The sequence below is a fragment of the Vigna umbellata genome, chromosome 7 (genome assembly GCF_029865625.1).
Source record: "Vigna umbellata cultivar VRB3 chromosome 7, Vumbellata_1.0, whole genome shotgun sequence".
NCBI classification, from domain to species: Eukaryota; Viridiplantae; Streptophyta; class Magnoliopsida; order Fabales; family Fabaceae; genus Vigna; species Vigna umbellata.
In genome coordinates, this window is record NC_142171.1 from 6,521,246 (window position 1) to 6,534,575 (window position 13,330).

The 13,330-nt window shown below is 30.9% G+C and overlaps 1 protein-coding gene across 1 annotated transcript; it reads right to left on the reverse strand.

The window, feature by feature from the left end:
• Positions 1-1,484: 1,484 nt before the first annotated feature.
• Positions 1,485-8,236, reverse strand: LOC124831045 (somatic embryogenesis receptor kinase 2). The gene is made up of 11 exons (XM_047304931.2): positions 7,721-8,236; positions 6,271-6,403; positions 6,068-6,139; positions 5,276-5,419; positions 5,052-5,123; positions 4,893-4,964; positions 4,703-4,815; positions 4,129-4,260; positions 3,704-4,045; positions 2,558-2,952; positions 1,485-2,069 (listed from the first exon to the last, which is right to left on the reverse strand). The coding sequence occupies exons 1-11, from the start codon at positions 7,803-7,805 to the stop codon at positions 1,755-1,757; spliced, it is 1,875 nt and encodes a 624-aa protein (XP_047160887.1). The 5' UTR covers positions 7,806-8,236; the 3' UTR covers positions 1,485-1,754.
• Positions 8,237-13,330: the final 5,094 nt, after the last annotated feature.

The window sequence follows — 13,330 nt, forward strand, 5'->3', positions numbered from 1 at the left end:
TGTGGTGTCTTTTATACGTAATTATTAATCTTAACACACGTGCATGTTGAATGGACACGATTGGATCTCACACGGTGTAGACATATGTTGTCGTCTTTATGCGTGTTCTTCATTGACTTTTGCATGTCATACATGCACCTATATATATCACACCATTTTTTATTAGAAACAAATCACAGCATAGTATTAATGATTGATTAAGAAATGAGGTTTTTTATATACCTTATCTTTTAAACACCGATTTAACATGCATTAGTGTTTTATATTCCTCTTTTAATTATATCATATTTTTTTCTTTTATTCTCTTGCTAGGTCTGAAATAGGTTTTTAAGTGACTTGAAATTGTTTTTGTTACTGAAAAGTGACAAATATTATTTTCGTGTGTGTGTGTCTATATATATTCAACCGTTAAATTATAATTATATATTATTGCAGTTTAATATTAAACAAAAATAATCAAAGAATTTATATTACATTTTGAAAAACATACATTATGATGATTAAGATATTAAATAATTTTATATTGATAAAAAAATTGTAAATATGATTTGGATAAAAATAATCTAACAGTGAATTTCGAAAAAAAATGCAATAAGAAGAAAGTGTTATATTTGAAAAAGAAAACATAAATTAAACTCTAATTCATTATTGTTTTTGTTTTATATGACAATAGTTTAACATGAATGTTTTGAGAAATTCAATATTTTAGATAAATTAAGATAAGAATTAAGACTTTGGAAATTTAGGAAAAAAATAAAGAAAATTAGCCATTGGAATAAAATAAAAAAACATGTACCTTTATTTCTGTTATTTTGATCTGATGTGTCAAAATTATTTAGATTGAGTAATTTATCAAACATATTTAATTAAATTGACTAAACTTAAGAAATATTATTTGAAAAAAATAATATAAAGCATGTTTGGCCAATAAAATATATATTCGTTTAAATTCCCTTTGAAATCTACTAAAATTTTGAAATTATTACCACATTAAGTAATGTAACAAAGCCAACATGGTAATCTTTTCATTAACATTTGGGAAAAATATATTTATATCTTTCCATGAAAATAATTTTGTACAAAAAGCCAGTGAAAATATTTTAGAAAAAGAATTAGTTACAAAATATTCCCAAAACATAGTTTCCTTGGAGTGCTAAAAAGTCGACTTGATGGGAAACAGTTTTTCAATTTGAGGTTCTTTAAAAACATAAAAAATTCTCATCTCATCGTACAATAAAAAAATTCCTGTGTATTACGGACCACTTCCAAAAATCATGGCTTCAAATTTTTGTCAATGTTACTATTTGCATAATTTGGTGAAAAACTTTAACGAAATCCACATTCAACATAGGTTTTCAACAAGAACGATCTGAATAAAATGCAACTCCCGGGGCTTTTAGGACTACTAGTACAATCATTCAAAACATGGATGAGCTGAGATAGGGTATATAAGCTATAGATTGAAGGAATATGAAAGAAGGGTGTACAAAAAGATTAAGTGGCCATTGTTTCATCTAAGTAAAAATCACTTCATCAAATACAGCAGATGATACAAATTGCAACTTGACAAAGCGACCCCTATGCACAAATGTAAATGAATATAATGCAGCGGACTTACATGAGATTAATCAAGAGGATATGGAACTTGAAAGAACCAAAAAGGAAAATGGAAAGAAAACTTATAGCTAAAAAACAAGTCATAAATAAATCCATTCTTTTCTTTTTTTTCTTCTTAATTTACTACTGTGCCAAGGTCACCTTGGACCAGATAACTCAACTGCATGCAGATTTTCAGTCGAGTCGACAATCCAATCAGAATTGGGATGAGGGGCCAGCTCCACCTCCTGCCGGAGAACTTCCACCTTTTGCCACTCATCCCATCTCTCTGCCAACCCATCACCTTCAAGCATTCTCACCACTTCTGACATCTTTGGTCGGTCCATAGGGGAACCTTGTGTGCAGAGCAGTGCAACCTGGATTAATTGTTCTACCTCAGCTTCTATGTAATTGTTTTGTAGATCAGGATCAACCAACATTTCAAGCTTTTTCTCCTTCAGGAGTCCTTTTACCTGTGAAAATATTCAGCTGTATTAGATTTACATACATTACATTACAGAAAAGGGTACTTTTAAACAAGGAAGAAAGCTTGTTTTGGAAAATACATAAGCAGATAATTCTCAACTAGTCAAACAAGTAACAACAGAAATCAAAATATAATCGAATACTTGTGATTCTTGCCTTTGCCTAGCTGAGATGCATACTTTACCGAATAAAGAAATGTCAATATTCTGAATCGTGCTTGGAAGAAGAATAGTGATCTTAGTTTGGATTTGCAGTATTATATATTTATTGTTTTATAAGTTTTAACCATATTTGCATGTCAGATATATATCATATGCAATACACATATCTTATGCACATCATAGATGGACACAATCATTCTTCCTAACAATAAATATAACAATAACTGGTACTCCGGCTATTCATGAGCTGCATGAAAGTAACTGCGTGATAAATAATAACAGAAACACAACATATACTTTCACGCTAAACATACCCAATCAAGCAGCATAACATCGTCGTCATTTGCAAGCCGAGCAAGGTCAAAAGCTCTCTGTCCAGTGATCAGCTCCAGAAGCATGATACCATAACCAAAAACATCGGTTTTCTCTGAAGATTTACCAGTGGATAGGTACTCAGGAGCTATGTGCCCAATTGTGCCCCTTACAGCAGTTGTCACATGGGTGTCCTTGTAATCCATGAGTTTGGCCAATCCAAAGTCCCCTACAACAGCCTCAAACTCTTCATCCAGCAATATGTTTGCAGCTTTCACATCGCGATGAATAATCTTTGGATCACAGTGATCATGCAAATATGAAAGACCCCTTGCAGATCCCAAAGCTATTCTTTTCCTAGTTGGCCAATCCAGGGGTTCTTGATGTGGAGGACGCTCTAAAATAAAGAATATTTGAATGATTAAAAATACAAGGTGGGCCAAGGATATTTACTTTAAGCACAGAATGCGTGCTACTATGCACACCTTGGGATTTCTTCCAGTTTGGCAATCAAGCTAAAAAAATAAAATTTCCATAAAACAGCATAGATTTTTTTATATCTTTACTCTATAATCTCTTTTTGCTTTGAGCATGGGAATTAAGGAATAAACTTTCCCAATAAATGGCCTATTAAAATGATAAAATTGAGAATATTTTTCCAAGCTGAAGGATAATAAATTTAATAATTAAGTTAATGACAACTAACACCTGGTTAAACAATATAAAATAAATATGGACAACATCCCAGACTCTAAATGGGTAGATGACATTAAGAAGTTAAGAGAATAGCTAAGACCAGTTAAGATTTTAGACTTGAAGAAGTCCTCAGGACTTTTACAGCTACAGGTTCCTTTTTAAACCACAGGGAGTAAATGTATATTTTTTACCAAATTAACGGAGAAAAAGTGCATAACTTGTTCCATTTTTTCACCATTCCCAATAGAACATCCCACGGCTTGACCACCCAACAACTATACTACTTTCATAAGTTTATGCTAAAGTAGAACTACGGGGAAATGGTAAATAGGACAATGAGAACCCTGTTCCATTCAAGATGGGGAGGGGGAGAGGGGCAAAGAAAGGAATGAAAGAAATAAGAGAATCAAGGACTTGAACAACAGCTAAAAAAAATGAAACAGAAGATCTACCTCTTAAGCATGAGGCAACACTTCCGTTAGCCATGTAGGGATAAACAAGTAGCCTTTCTGTTGGTGTCATACAAAACCCACGTAGTCGAAGGAGATTTCTATGCACAGCCATGCTAATCATCTCTACTTCGGTCTGAAACTGAAGCTCCCCACCAGGTGTGCGTTCCTCTTTCAACCGTTTCACAGCCACTAATGAACCATCTGCCAACCGTCCTTTGTACACCTTACCAAATCCTCCCCTCCCGAGAATGTTCTTATTGCTGAAAGTATCTGTTGCCACTTGCAGTTCTCGTAGAGAGAACCTTTTAAGCTGTCCTAGATGAACTTCAGGATCCTCTTCAGCTGCAAACATACGCAATCAAGTCAAATTATATTCTTTAAACAAGTTCAGAAACTGTTACACTCACTGTTCAAGTATGGCTCACCAGGCACATCAAAGAAAAATTCTTGTGGTTTCCTTCTACGCCACCAGGCAAATGCAATTGCAGGTGCAGCAAACAATAGAGCAGCACCAGCAGCAACTCCTCCAGCTATTGCTCCAGTGGCACTATTACCTCCTGAAATTAGATATAGAGGAAGGTTGGATCATCACTGTTTCTTCTATCTTTATGTTTAACATAAACATTAGTATATAAATATAAACCACGTAGGAGCAGCAATACAACCAAATCTAGAGGATATTACAAGATATGACTGACCAATGATTTTCAATTCCAAATTGGGCCAATAAAGAATTTAATCTTCAAAACTCCACATGTTTACATAAAATGCTAGAATCTTTTCCAGAGAACTGGAAGAGATCTTAAACACCACAAGTGAAAAAAACAAATTCAGTCCCATAGCATGACTAAAAATATTCATCTACACAGGTGCGTCTGTATGATGGTCAGCAAATATAAGACACCTTTATTATAATAAAAAATTGAAACAGCCATCACCATAAGTTTTGTAAAATCACCTTTACAACTAAAAGATCAATTGCAACAGAAGGAAGATTACCTGGGGCAGAAATTGGAGGTGGAGGAACAAAAGGAGGAGGAGGAGAAAATGGAGGAGAGCCAGGACAGGGGTGCCCAGTAACGGGTCCACATAGATCCAAGTTATTTGCAAAACTGAGACAGGAAGCACGTTCAGAAAAAACTTACATATCAAAACCAATATGACAACAACACAATTTTCAGTACGAGACCTGATAGGAGTGAATAATGAGAAGGAGCCATTATCGGGAACCACTCCTGATAGATGATTATTAGACAAATCCCTACACGTGACACAAATTGAGGGCAAAACATAAGCACCACATAGAAATAAAAAAGAGAGAAATACATGGCGTATTAGTGGCACTTACAGAACTTGGAGAGCAGTAATATTAGTCAGCGACATGGGAATAGGACCTGACAAGCTGTTGTTGTTAAGCCGGCTATCCTTAGACATAACAGGAGAAAAGAATTAAGAACCATACGGATATTAAAATCCACAAGATTGCAAACACCAGATCAATCTTTTACCCTTCAACAGAAGAAAAACAAAAACAGCTGTTTACATAATAAAAAATTCAGAATCTATACTCACAGGAAACGCAATTTTGACAACTTGCCCAATGAATCTGGGATTGGGCCAGTGAAACGGTTTAGGTACAGATCCAAGCTCACCAGGTTAGTAAGATTCCCCAGGTCACTTGGGATAGGGCCAGTAATGTTATTGCTGTACAGTTCCCTATTATGAAAAACAATTTATATCAAAAAGTTACGAAGATAAAAGAATACTTAAATCAATATTAGTAAAATAAGCATCTGTCAAAAAAACTAAATATTTCGTGGAAATTCAATAATTAGATTCAGGAGCACCCCATATTCTGCATAAGTAAAGGATAGAGTTAAGGTAAAACAAGTTATTGTTTTCTCATGTTTCCCTAACAGATAAAAAACTATCCATTAGGTTGACTTGCATAGCAAACTTAAACATTAGAACACCATGTTCCCCGAAGTAATATTCATATGAATAATCACTCCATTGAAACAAGACAGATAATTTTAAGTGAGGATGGGGCAGCACACAAATAAGCATCATTACCAAGTCTAGCAGTCTAAAAGAATTATAAAAACCAGATGAAAAGGAACAGAAACCACATATTATTGCCAACACACAACATGACCATCCAGCTGGATATTGAAGATTCAAATAACCACTACCCCATTACATCATGAACCAACTTGAGAATCACATTCAATAATTTATAATCACATGTCCAAATTAAACAAGGAAAGTTAAGTCAAAGTTGTCACTTCACTAACAAGGCCCATTCAAAATTAAATTACAAAAGAATAAAAAATCATTGGAACATCAAATCAAGTGATAACATACAAATACTGCAAATTCTTGAGCTGACCAAGCTGTGGAACAAGTTGACCAGACAAAGCAGCATTCCCCAGATCACTGACATCAGAACAAAGTAAAGATCAAAAGCAACCATTAGAGAAGTCGTCCTCAGTTAACAGAAACTGTTCAGACAAAATTAACATATATGTGACAGATATGTGACAGATATCAAGGAACGAGCAGCTTACACTCTGATAACACTATTATCATTGTTGCATGTCACATGAAACCATGTACATGGATTGACGAGTGTAGGATCCCAACTTTGCAAAACATTGTTAGGGTCCTGTAAATTAGTCCTCAGACTATGCAAAGCATCTCCTGTTTCAAAGCACGAGCGCATGCAATCAGGTACTTTAAAGTTCAAAATAAACATGTGTCAAATCCACACAGATGATTTTTTCCAGTAGTAAAGTTGCATGATAATGTAGTTAGAAATTTGCACAAAAGAAAAATATTATACCACAGAGTTTGAACTAATACACGTCACGCACACAAAAATAACAGGATTGAACACACTTCAATCACTAATTAATGCAACACGACAAACTCCTGTAAACAAAAAATTACACTTCAAGAGCATACCATATAGGTTGGAGAAATACACTTCAAACACAAAAATCCTGATTGAAAAATACAATCGGGACAGGCACAAACATGCGCATAGGAATTACATTGCAATAAGATAGCATGTAGACAGATTGGAGCAATAGGCGTTAGGTTCGAGTTGGAGCAATGCACTTCAAAGCGCAAAATCAGGATTGAAAAATACAGAGAAATTCACTAGTTAATACAACCTAACAGGCACTCGAGTGTGCATAAAAATACACTTCAAGAACATATCACAGATTTAGCAATACATTTCAAGCACAAAAACAGGATTAAAAAATACAGAAATTCACATATCAATACAACACACGACAGGCACATGAGCGCCCAAAAAAGCACACTTCAAAAACATATCTTATTGATTGGAGCAAAACACTTTAAAGCTCAAAAAACACTACTCAAAAACATTGAGGAGTTCACGAGTTAACGCAATAAGACAGCACACACAGACACGTTTCGGTCAGTTTGGTAGATTATAACACAGAATATATTCTAAACTGTCTAGTAGATTATAACTAAGACTTTATTGACCAGAGAGGTGAACGTAATCATAAAGGTCAAAAAGGTCGGGCACATTCCGTGATAAATACTGTTACTACGCATAGAAGTAATAATTCAATACTTAATTTGAATTGGGAAGAGAGGGCCAGCAAGAAGGCATTGTCGTAAAATGGCACTCATCAATTAAGAGGAGAAAAATCTTTGAAGATTTGTTATACCAAAAATAAACAGTGACAAAAAAGATTCCATAGGGTCACTTAGCTAAGGGAATGAAGATGGATTAAACACCCAAAGAGAGTAGTGCCAAAACAAGACGAGTCTCCTTCATGAATACACAAACCCCTTCATATCCAAGAAGGAAACAAAAAAAGAAAGGAATCTTCTTTACCAAACTAAATAAAATCAAGGAAGCAAGAATCAAAAGTCCAAAGAAGCTTGAAAACAGCTCCCTCTTTCGGGTTTTGTTTAACGAGGCATAAATAAATCATCAAACAAAGAATAATTTGACTCCATGCAAGCATTACAAACCTTCCATGTTAGCAGAAATCAGGCATAGTGGATGAATCAACAATATCCAACAAATGAAACTCAAATCCATCAACTTTCTCTCCATCAACCTATGTACTCAATAACTTCAGATCCAAACAAGACCTCCCACACCAATACACCATCACAAAAACACCCCAGCACTCTTCCGCCACCACCACTATAAATACAAACTCAAATGAACTCAAACCCTAACTCTCAAATCTCCGCCATTACCACCAGCCACACTACACCCACACCCCGATCTCACCAAAATACGCCAATTTTCGACAACTCCAGAGACTCAAACCCAGAAACACAAAACAAGCTCTCAAAAACTAAAAGAATCAAAACATTTTCCCTTCTCTTCAAGTATATGAAAAAATAAAAAACTTTTTTTTTTCCACTTTCGCTCTAGCTATCTTGGAAAGGAAAACACAGATACTGTTTCTCTTTCTCTCTCTATCTCTGTCAGCTGGTGAGAGTGTAAGATTGTTATCTTTTTTGAGTGAGGCGTGGAGTGAGAGTGTAAAATAGATGGATAGAAAAAGAAAAATGAAGCTGCCCGAACGGTGCTGCCCCCTGCCCTAACGCAGTCAAAAACGCTCTCGCGCGAGATCGTGGAAAGTGACGTGACTCTAACATGGAGGGGCAAAACCCCGTTTTTTGGTCAAAATGCGAGTGAGTTTTCTGGGCCCAACATTACTTTTGTTTTGAGAGTCTGCCACATCACCATTACTTTAATAAACTCACTTAAATACTATTTTATTTTTTATAAAGTAAGTTACTTTTTTAAATGGATGTGTATTTTGAAGACACTTAGAATTAATTCTCTTTGATTTAACAATAGATATTTTTAATTATTAAAAAATAAATTTTAAGTGTAATTTAATTTTACAAAAACAATCTATAAGTTGAGTTTTAGTCTAACATATATATTATAAATTTATTTTATTTTTAGTCAATATAATATTTATTCTAACTTAAATTAATTTGATGAGGATGGAATTGTTTTTTTTCCAACCTGACACGGTTTTGCAGTCATTAAGATCGATTCCTGCCCTTCAACGTGCCTTTGATTAACCCTACCACTAGGAATGGTTCATGCAGCATCTTTTGTTGTTTTCAGCTTAAAAGTTTCTGAATCGGTTCTGAATATAGTTAAAATAAATATTTTAATTCTTTAATTTTAAATGAAGTATTAAATATCAACCATAAATTTAAAATAGTAAACAGCTTATACCAGGAAACTTTACTGTGTGGAACAAATATTTGATGACTAATAAATGCATGAGCAAGTAATTTTAATGACATCAATGGATGATTATTTTAACTCATTCTATATTAACATTTAATAATGCAATAAATCTTAATTAACTCAAATAAATGGAATTAATAAAGCTTGTAGCCATGAATGTGTGACTCAGTTTTTATCGACTTTGTTTTCTCTTTCATAGTTTCTTTGAGTAAAACAAAATGCAATTCATTAAATTACTCAAAATGCAATTCATTGAATTACTGGTGTCTTTTTATTGCTGCTATGAATTATTTATTTATTTTGTCTTCTTACCCGAAGAAAACAAAAATGCATGCAATTGTATGTATTACGCGTGATTTGGTACCGTTAATATCACTGTTTCTATTGCTTCAATGGTTGCCATTTGTCATTCGCCATTGGAGCATGCAGAGGATCACGAGAAAGCAATGACGAAAAAACTCATCGAATTTTCCTTTGAAATTGTTTGGCATGACTATGCATATCTTGTTTTAGGTAAATAAGATGCTTAATTTGTGGTAGATGCAAAGTTAGATTATTATATATGATTTGTTAGGTTAGGAAGAATAATAATCAACTTAGAATAGAAAAAATTAGATATTGATTGAATAAAAGGGGTAATTGGACACGGGTCCAAGAAGTAACTCAAACCTTCTTTATTTTATATTTATTAAGGGCCCACCTTATTTTGTATATTGTTTTAATTTGTATATATTTTATTGTATTTCTTTATATTGTCATTCAATTTTTAAATAATGCTATATTTAAAAATATCGTCATAACATTATTCTTGTATTTTTAAATATAAATGTGACAAATATTTTAATGATGTGTTTAGTTAATGTGTAATGGACAATTTATCTACTGCATATCAGTGACGATGATTGTAGTGAAGATGTTTGGAGTACAATTTCACTTTAGATTACAAATGTTGAATAATACCAAACAATACAAATAATAATAATAGTGTTTCTTACTTACACGTACTTACACAATCTTGGAAATGTGTTGGTTTATGAGATTTCAATTTCATGCGTCTTAATAAAATTAAAATAGTCAAGATTTTGATGGTTTGTCTGATAATTATTTTTGAAATGTAAATTCAAATTCAAAATAATGTAGTGATTAAATCCTTAAAAAATTATAGCATAGGTTAATATTATTTAAATTAATTAATGTTAATTTTGTGGATCAATTTAAATAAATTATTCTTGAAAGTGTTAGTTTTCTAACATTAACAAAAGTGTTTTAGAAAAGAATTAATTATGTTAAAGTTTTGGGGTAACATTAGAGAACTATTAATCTGTGTAATTTAAACAGTGTATAAAAGCAATAGGGGAAAGTTGAGTGGAATCTCTTTAAGGCATTTGATCTTATTGCAGCAGCTAGAAAGCTTGTAACAGTATTTCTTTCACTGAATGATGATAACACATTTGACCACTCTTACACATAAATACAAAACATTAAAATAGCTAGCTTGTGTATACATGAAATTATATGATATGATATGGTAGGTACCACACACCGTGGTACTTTAGGTTTCTATAAATAATTACTTCAAATTTTCATTTCCTCTTTAACACAATAAATACAATCATATCGGTACCTTAGATACCAATTTCAACACTCAGTATATATTTTTTAAAATATTTAATCTATTTTTATCCTCATTTGTAATTTCTTTTTAAATTTTTTAAATGGTAAATATTTTATTGTGTTTTTTATTAACTGAAATACAAATGCGCATGACTTAAAGAACAAAGCAAAGTTTTATTTATTTAGACAAATAATTAAAAAATAAATAAAAAATTACATATGAATTTTGAAAATATGTAATAATACAAAATTGTACACATAATAAAATTTTAGAGTTTATATATATAACAGTAAAATGCATTTGAATTACATTTGGGGTGAAGGGAACAATGTGTTGTGAATGGAAGAATGTGAACTATGGAAACAAATTTCAATCAACCTTGTGAGTGATGAGGGACCCCAACCAACCAAAATTTGCCATTTAACTTATTGCATTCTTTATGCAGTGCCAGTTAATTTTGGACACTTTGTTATTTCTGATTAATTAAACATTAAATATAACTTCGATTTTTTTATTTAAATGCACACCTTTTCCATATCTATGAAAGATTGTCTCAAATAGGATAAATTGTTTTGTAGTTCAGTTTTTACATATTACTAATGAACTTGTACTTTAATGCTCTTATCAATTTTATTTAGATAATTTGTACAATGATTATTATAAAATTTAATAAGTTTTTTTACTATGTATTGTAACATCAGTTCCAAATTTTCTTTGAATGATTGGAAATTATATTTTAAATTCAACTTTATCTTTGAATTAGATAAGACACGAAAATAATAGGAGGTTGAGTTGACATTAATACCATAATATTAATAATTAAATTATATAAAAAATATAGTTAAAAAAATATAATATCATAGTTTAATAAATTCTATTTATAAGAATTTGAAATTCAAACTACACATAAAAGTTAAATATTTCATGATAATTAATTTCAAGATTAAATAATACATAATAATGTCATTTAAAAATAATAAAAATTTAAAGAAAATAAAAAATATATTTTATTATTTGAAATAATTAAAATAATATTTTCTTAAAAAATTGTAAAACAGAATTTTACTTCTAAACCATCTTATAGTTCAAATAAATTTAGATTCTAGTCCATCATTTTTTCTATTAAAGTCTGATTCAATCCTTATAACATAAATCTGTACTAATTATAGAAATTCATTGGGTTTAAAATATGAATGTATATTTTTTCAAAATTTAGAGTTTTTCTTTCTATGATCAAGAAAATGTTGTAAACCCAAAATGTTAAATTACACTATTAAGACAGTCACATAACATGCAAATTTAATCATGCTTGGCTTATATTTTGATAATAATAATAATAATCATTAGTGTGAAGATGTGTTGTTGATTGAGAACACACAATTTACCATAAAAAATGTTTCCCTGCTACATCACTGCACCAAAAGGTCTAATTCATCTACTTGATGAATGTATTCACATTATTCACAGTTAAAAATATATAAGTAGATGCCATGATTACACTCTTTAACCTTTTCATTTCTAATCTGTTTTTCATTCTTATTTTTACTTATAAATATTTTTGTATTTTTATATCTGTCCTTTATGGATTGGTGTTGAATAAAACCCATGACTATTAGAATTATGAAAATAAGTCTGGGTGCAAATTAATATGAATATAATTAAAATGCTCAAATTAATAAATCTATTTTATTAAATGATTGTGAAATAGCATATACAACAACCATTATATTATTTAAAAATTATATTTAAGATTTTTTCTAATTGATGTATAATATATTATTTATGGAAAATAAACTTAATTAATGTATCCATTGCTCATGTGAATATTTTAAGTACATGGGAAAATGATGGCGTGTGTTTTATCATCAAAATTTCATAAGGTATGTAATCCGTGTTTTAGATTGGTTAAAAATATGAGAGATAAATAAATTGTCTTTCTTTTAACTAATATCTTATTCCAATATGTAATTGAACATCCGATGTTCACTAATTTTTTTTAGTGATCTCTTAATTTGGACAATTCATAGAAAATATTTTAAAATAAAATTAATATTTTAAATTTTACAAAAATGAATAAATATCAAATATTTTATATAGAATGAGTGATAATATGAAGTTATGTAACCTTAATACGTGACAACTTATAAAATAGTTTAATGATAGTGGTGATTTTAAGAAACATTATAATATTTTAATTATAAACGGTTACATTATAAAATATATGGTTACTAAACTGAAGTTTATTTTTATAAAATTACAAATTATTTTAATTTTTTTTATAAACTTTCCATTGTTATTTTTCTCAAATTTTTATCTATACTTTTTTTTGTTTAGATTTAAAGATCAAATACAATAGAATTAATCGTGACAAAGAATTATATGTGTTCATTCTATAAAAAAAAAAAGTAAGTATTGTATCTGTTGTTTTGAAGTATTTTACACTGCATGTAGACTCTAGGACTATGCACATGACTCGTGTTCTTGGTAAATCTTTATTGCTACATAATTATAATGATATGTTTATATTTTTAATTAGAGTTTTCTGACAAATTAAATTTTCCTATATTATATAGAACTATAGGGAACATCTTTGAGACCAAGGGTTGTTCAGTCAAGATAAGAAAAGTTAATTTCGATTTCTTGTACTTTGAATTGTGTTGCGGTTGGTTGGTATATTGGTATGTTGATTTTGATTATTGAATCACATTTGGAGTAAATTGGTTTGGTGAGTGAATATGTT

Coding starts and splice junctions, on each gene's coding strand:
- LOC124831045 (XM_047304931.2), bottom strand. CDS start 7,805: ATGGAGAGAAAGTTGATGGATTTGAGTTTCATTTGTTGGATATTGTTG. Junction 5,420..6,067: donor CTCAAGAATTTGCAGTATTT/GTATGTTATCAC, acceptor TTTTCATAATAG/GGAACTGTACAGCAATAACA. Junction 5,124..5,275: donor TTGTCAAAATTGCGTTTCCT/GTGAGTATAGAT, acceptor GTCTAAGGATAG/CCGGCTTAACAACAACAGCT.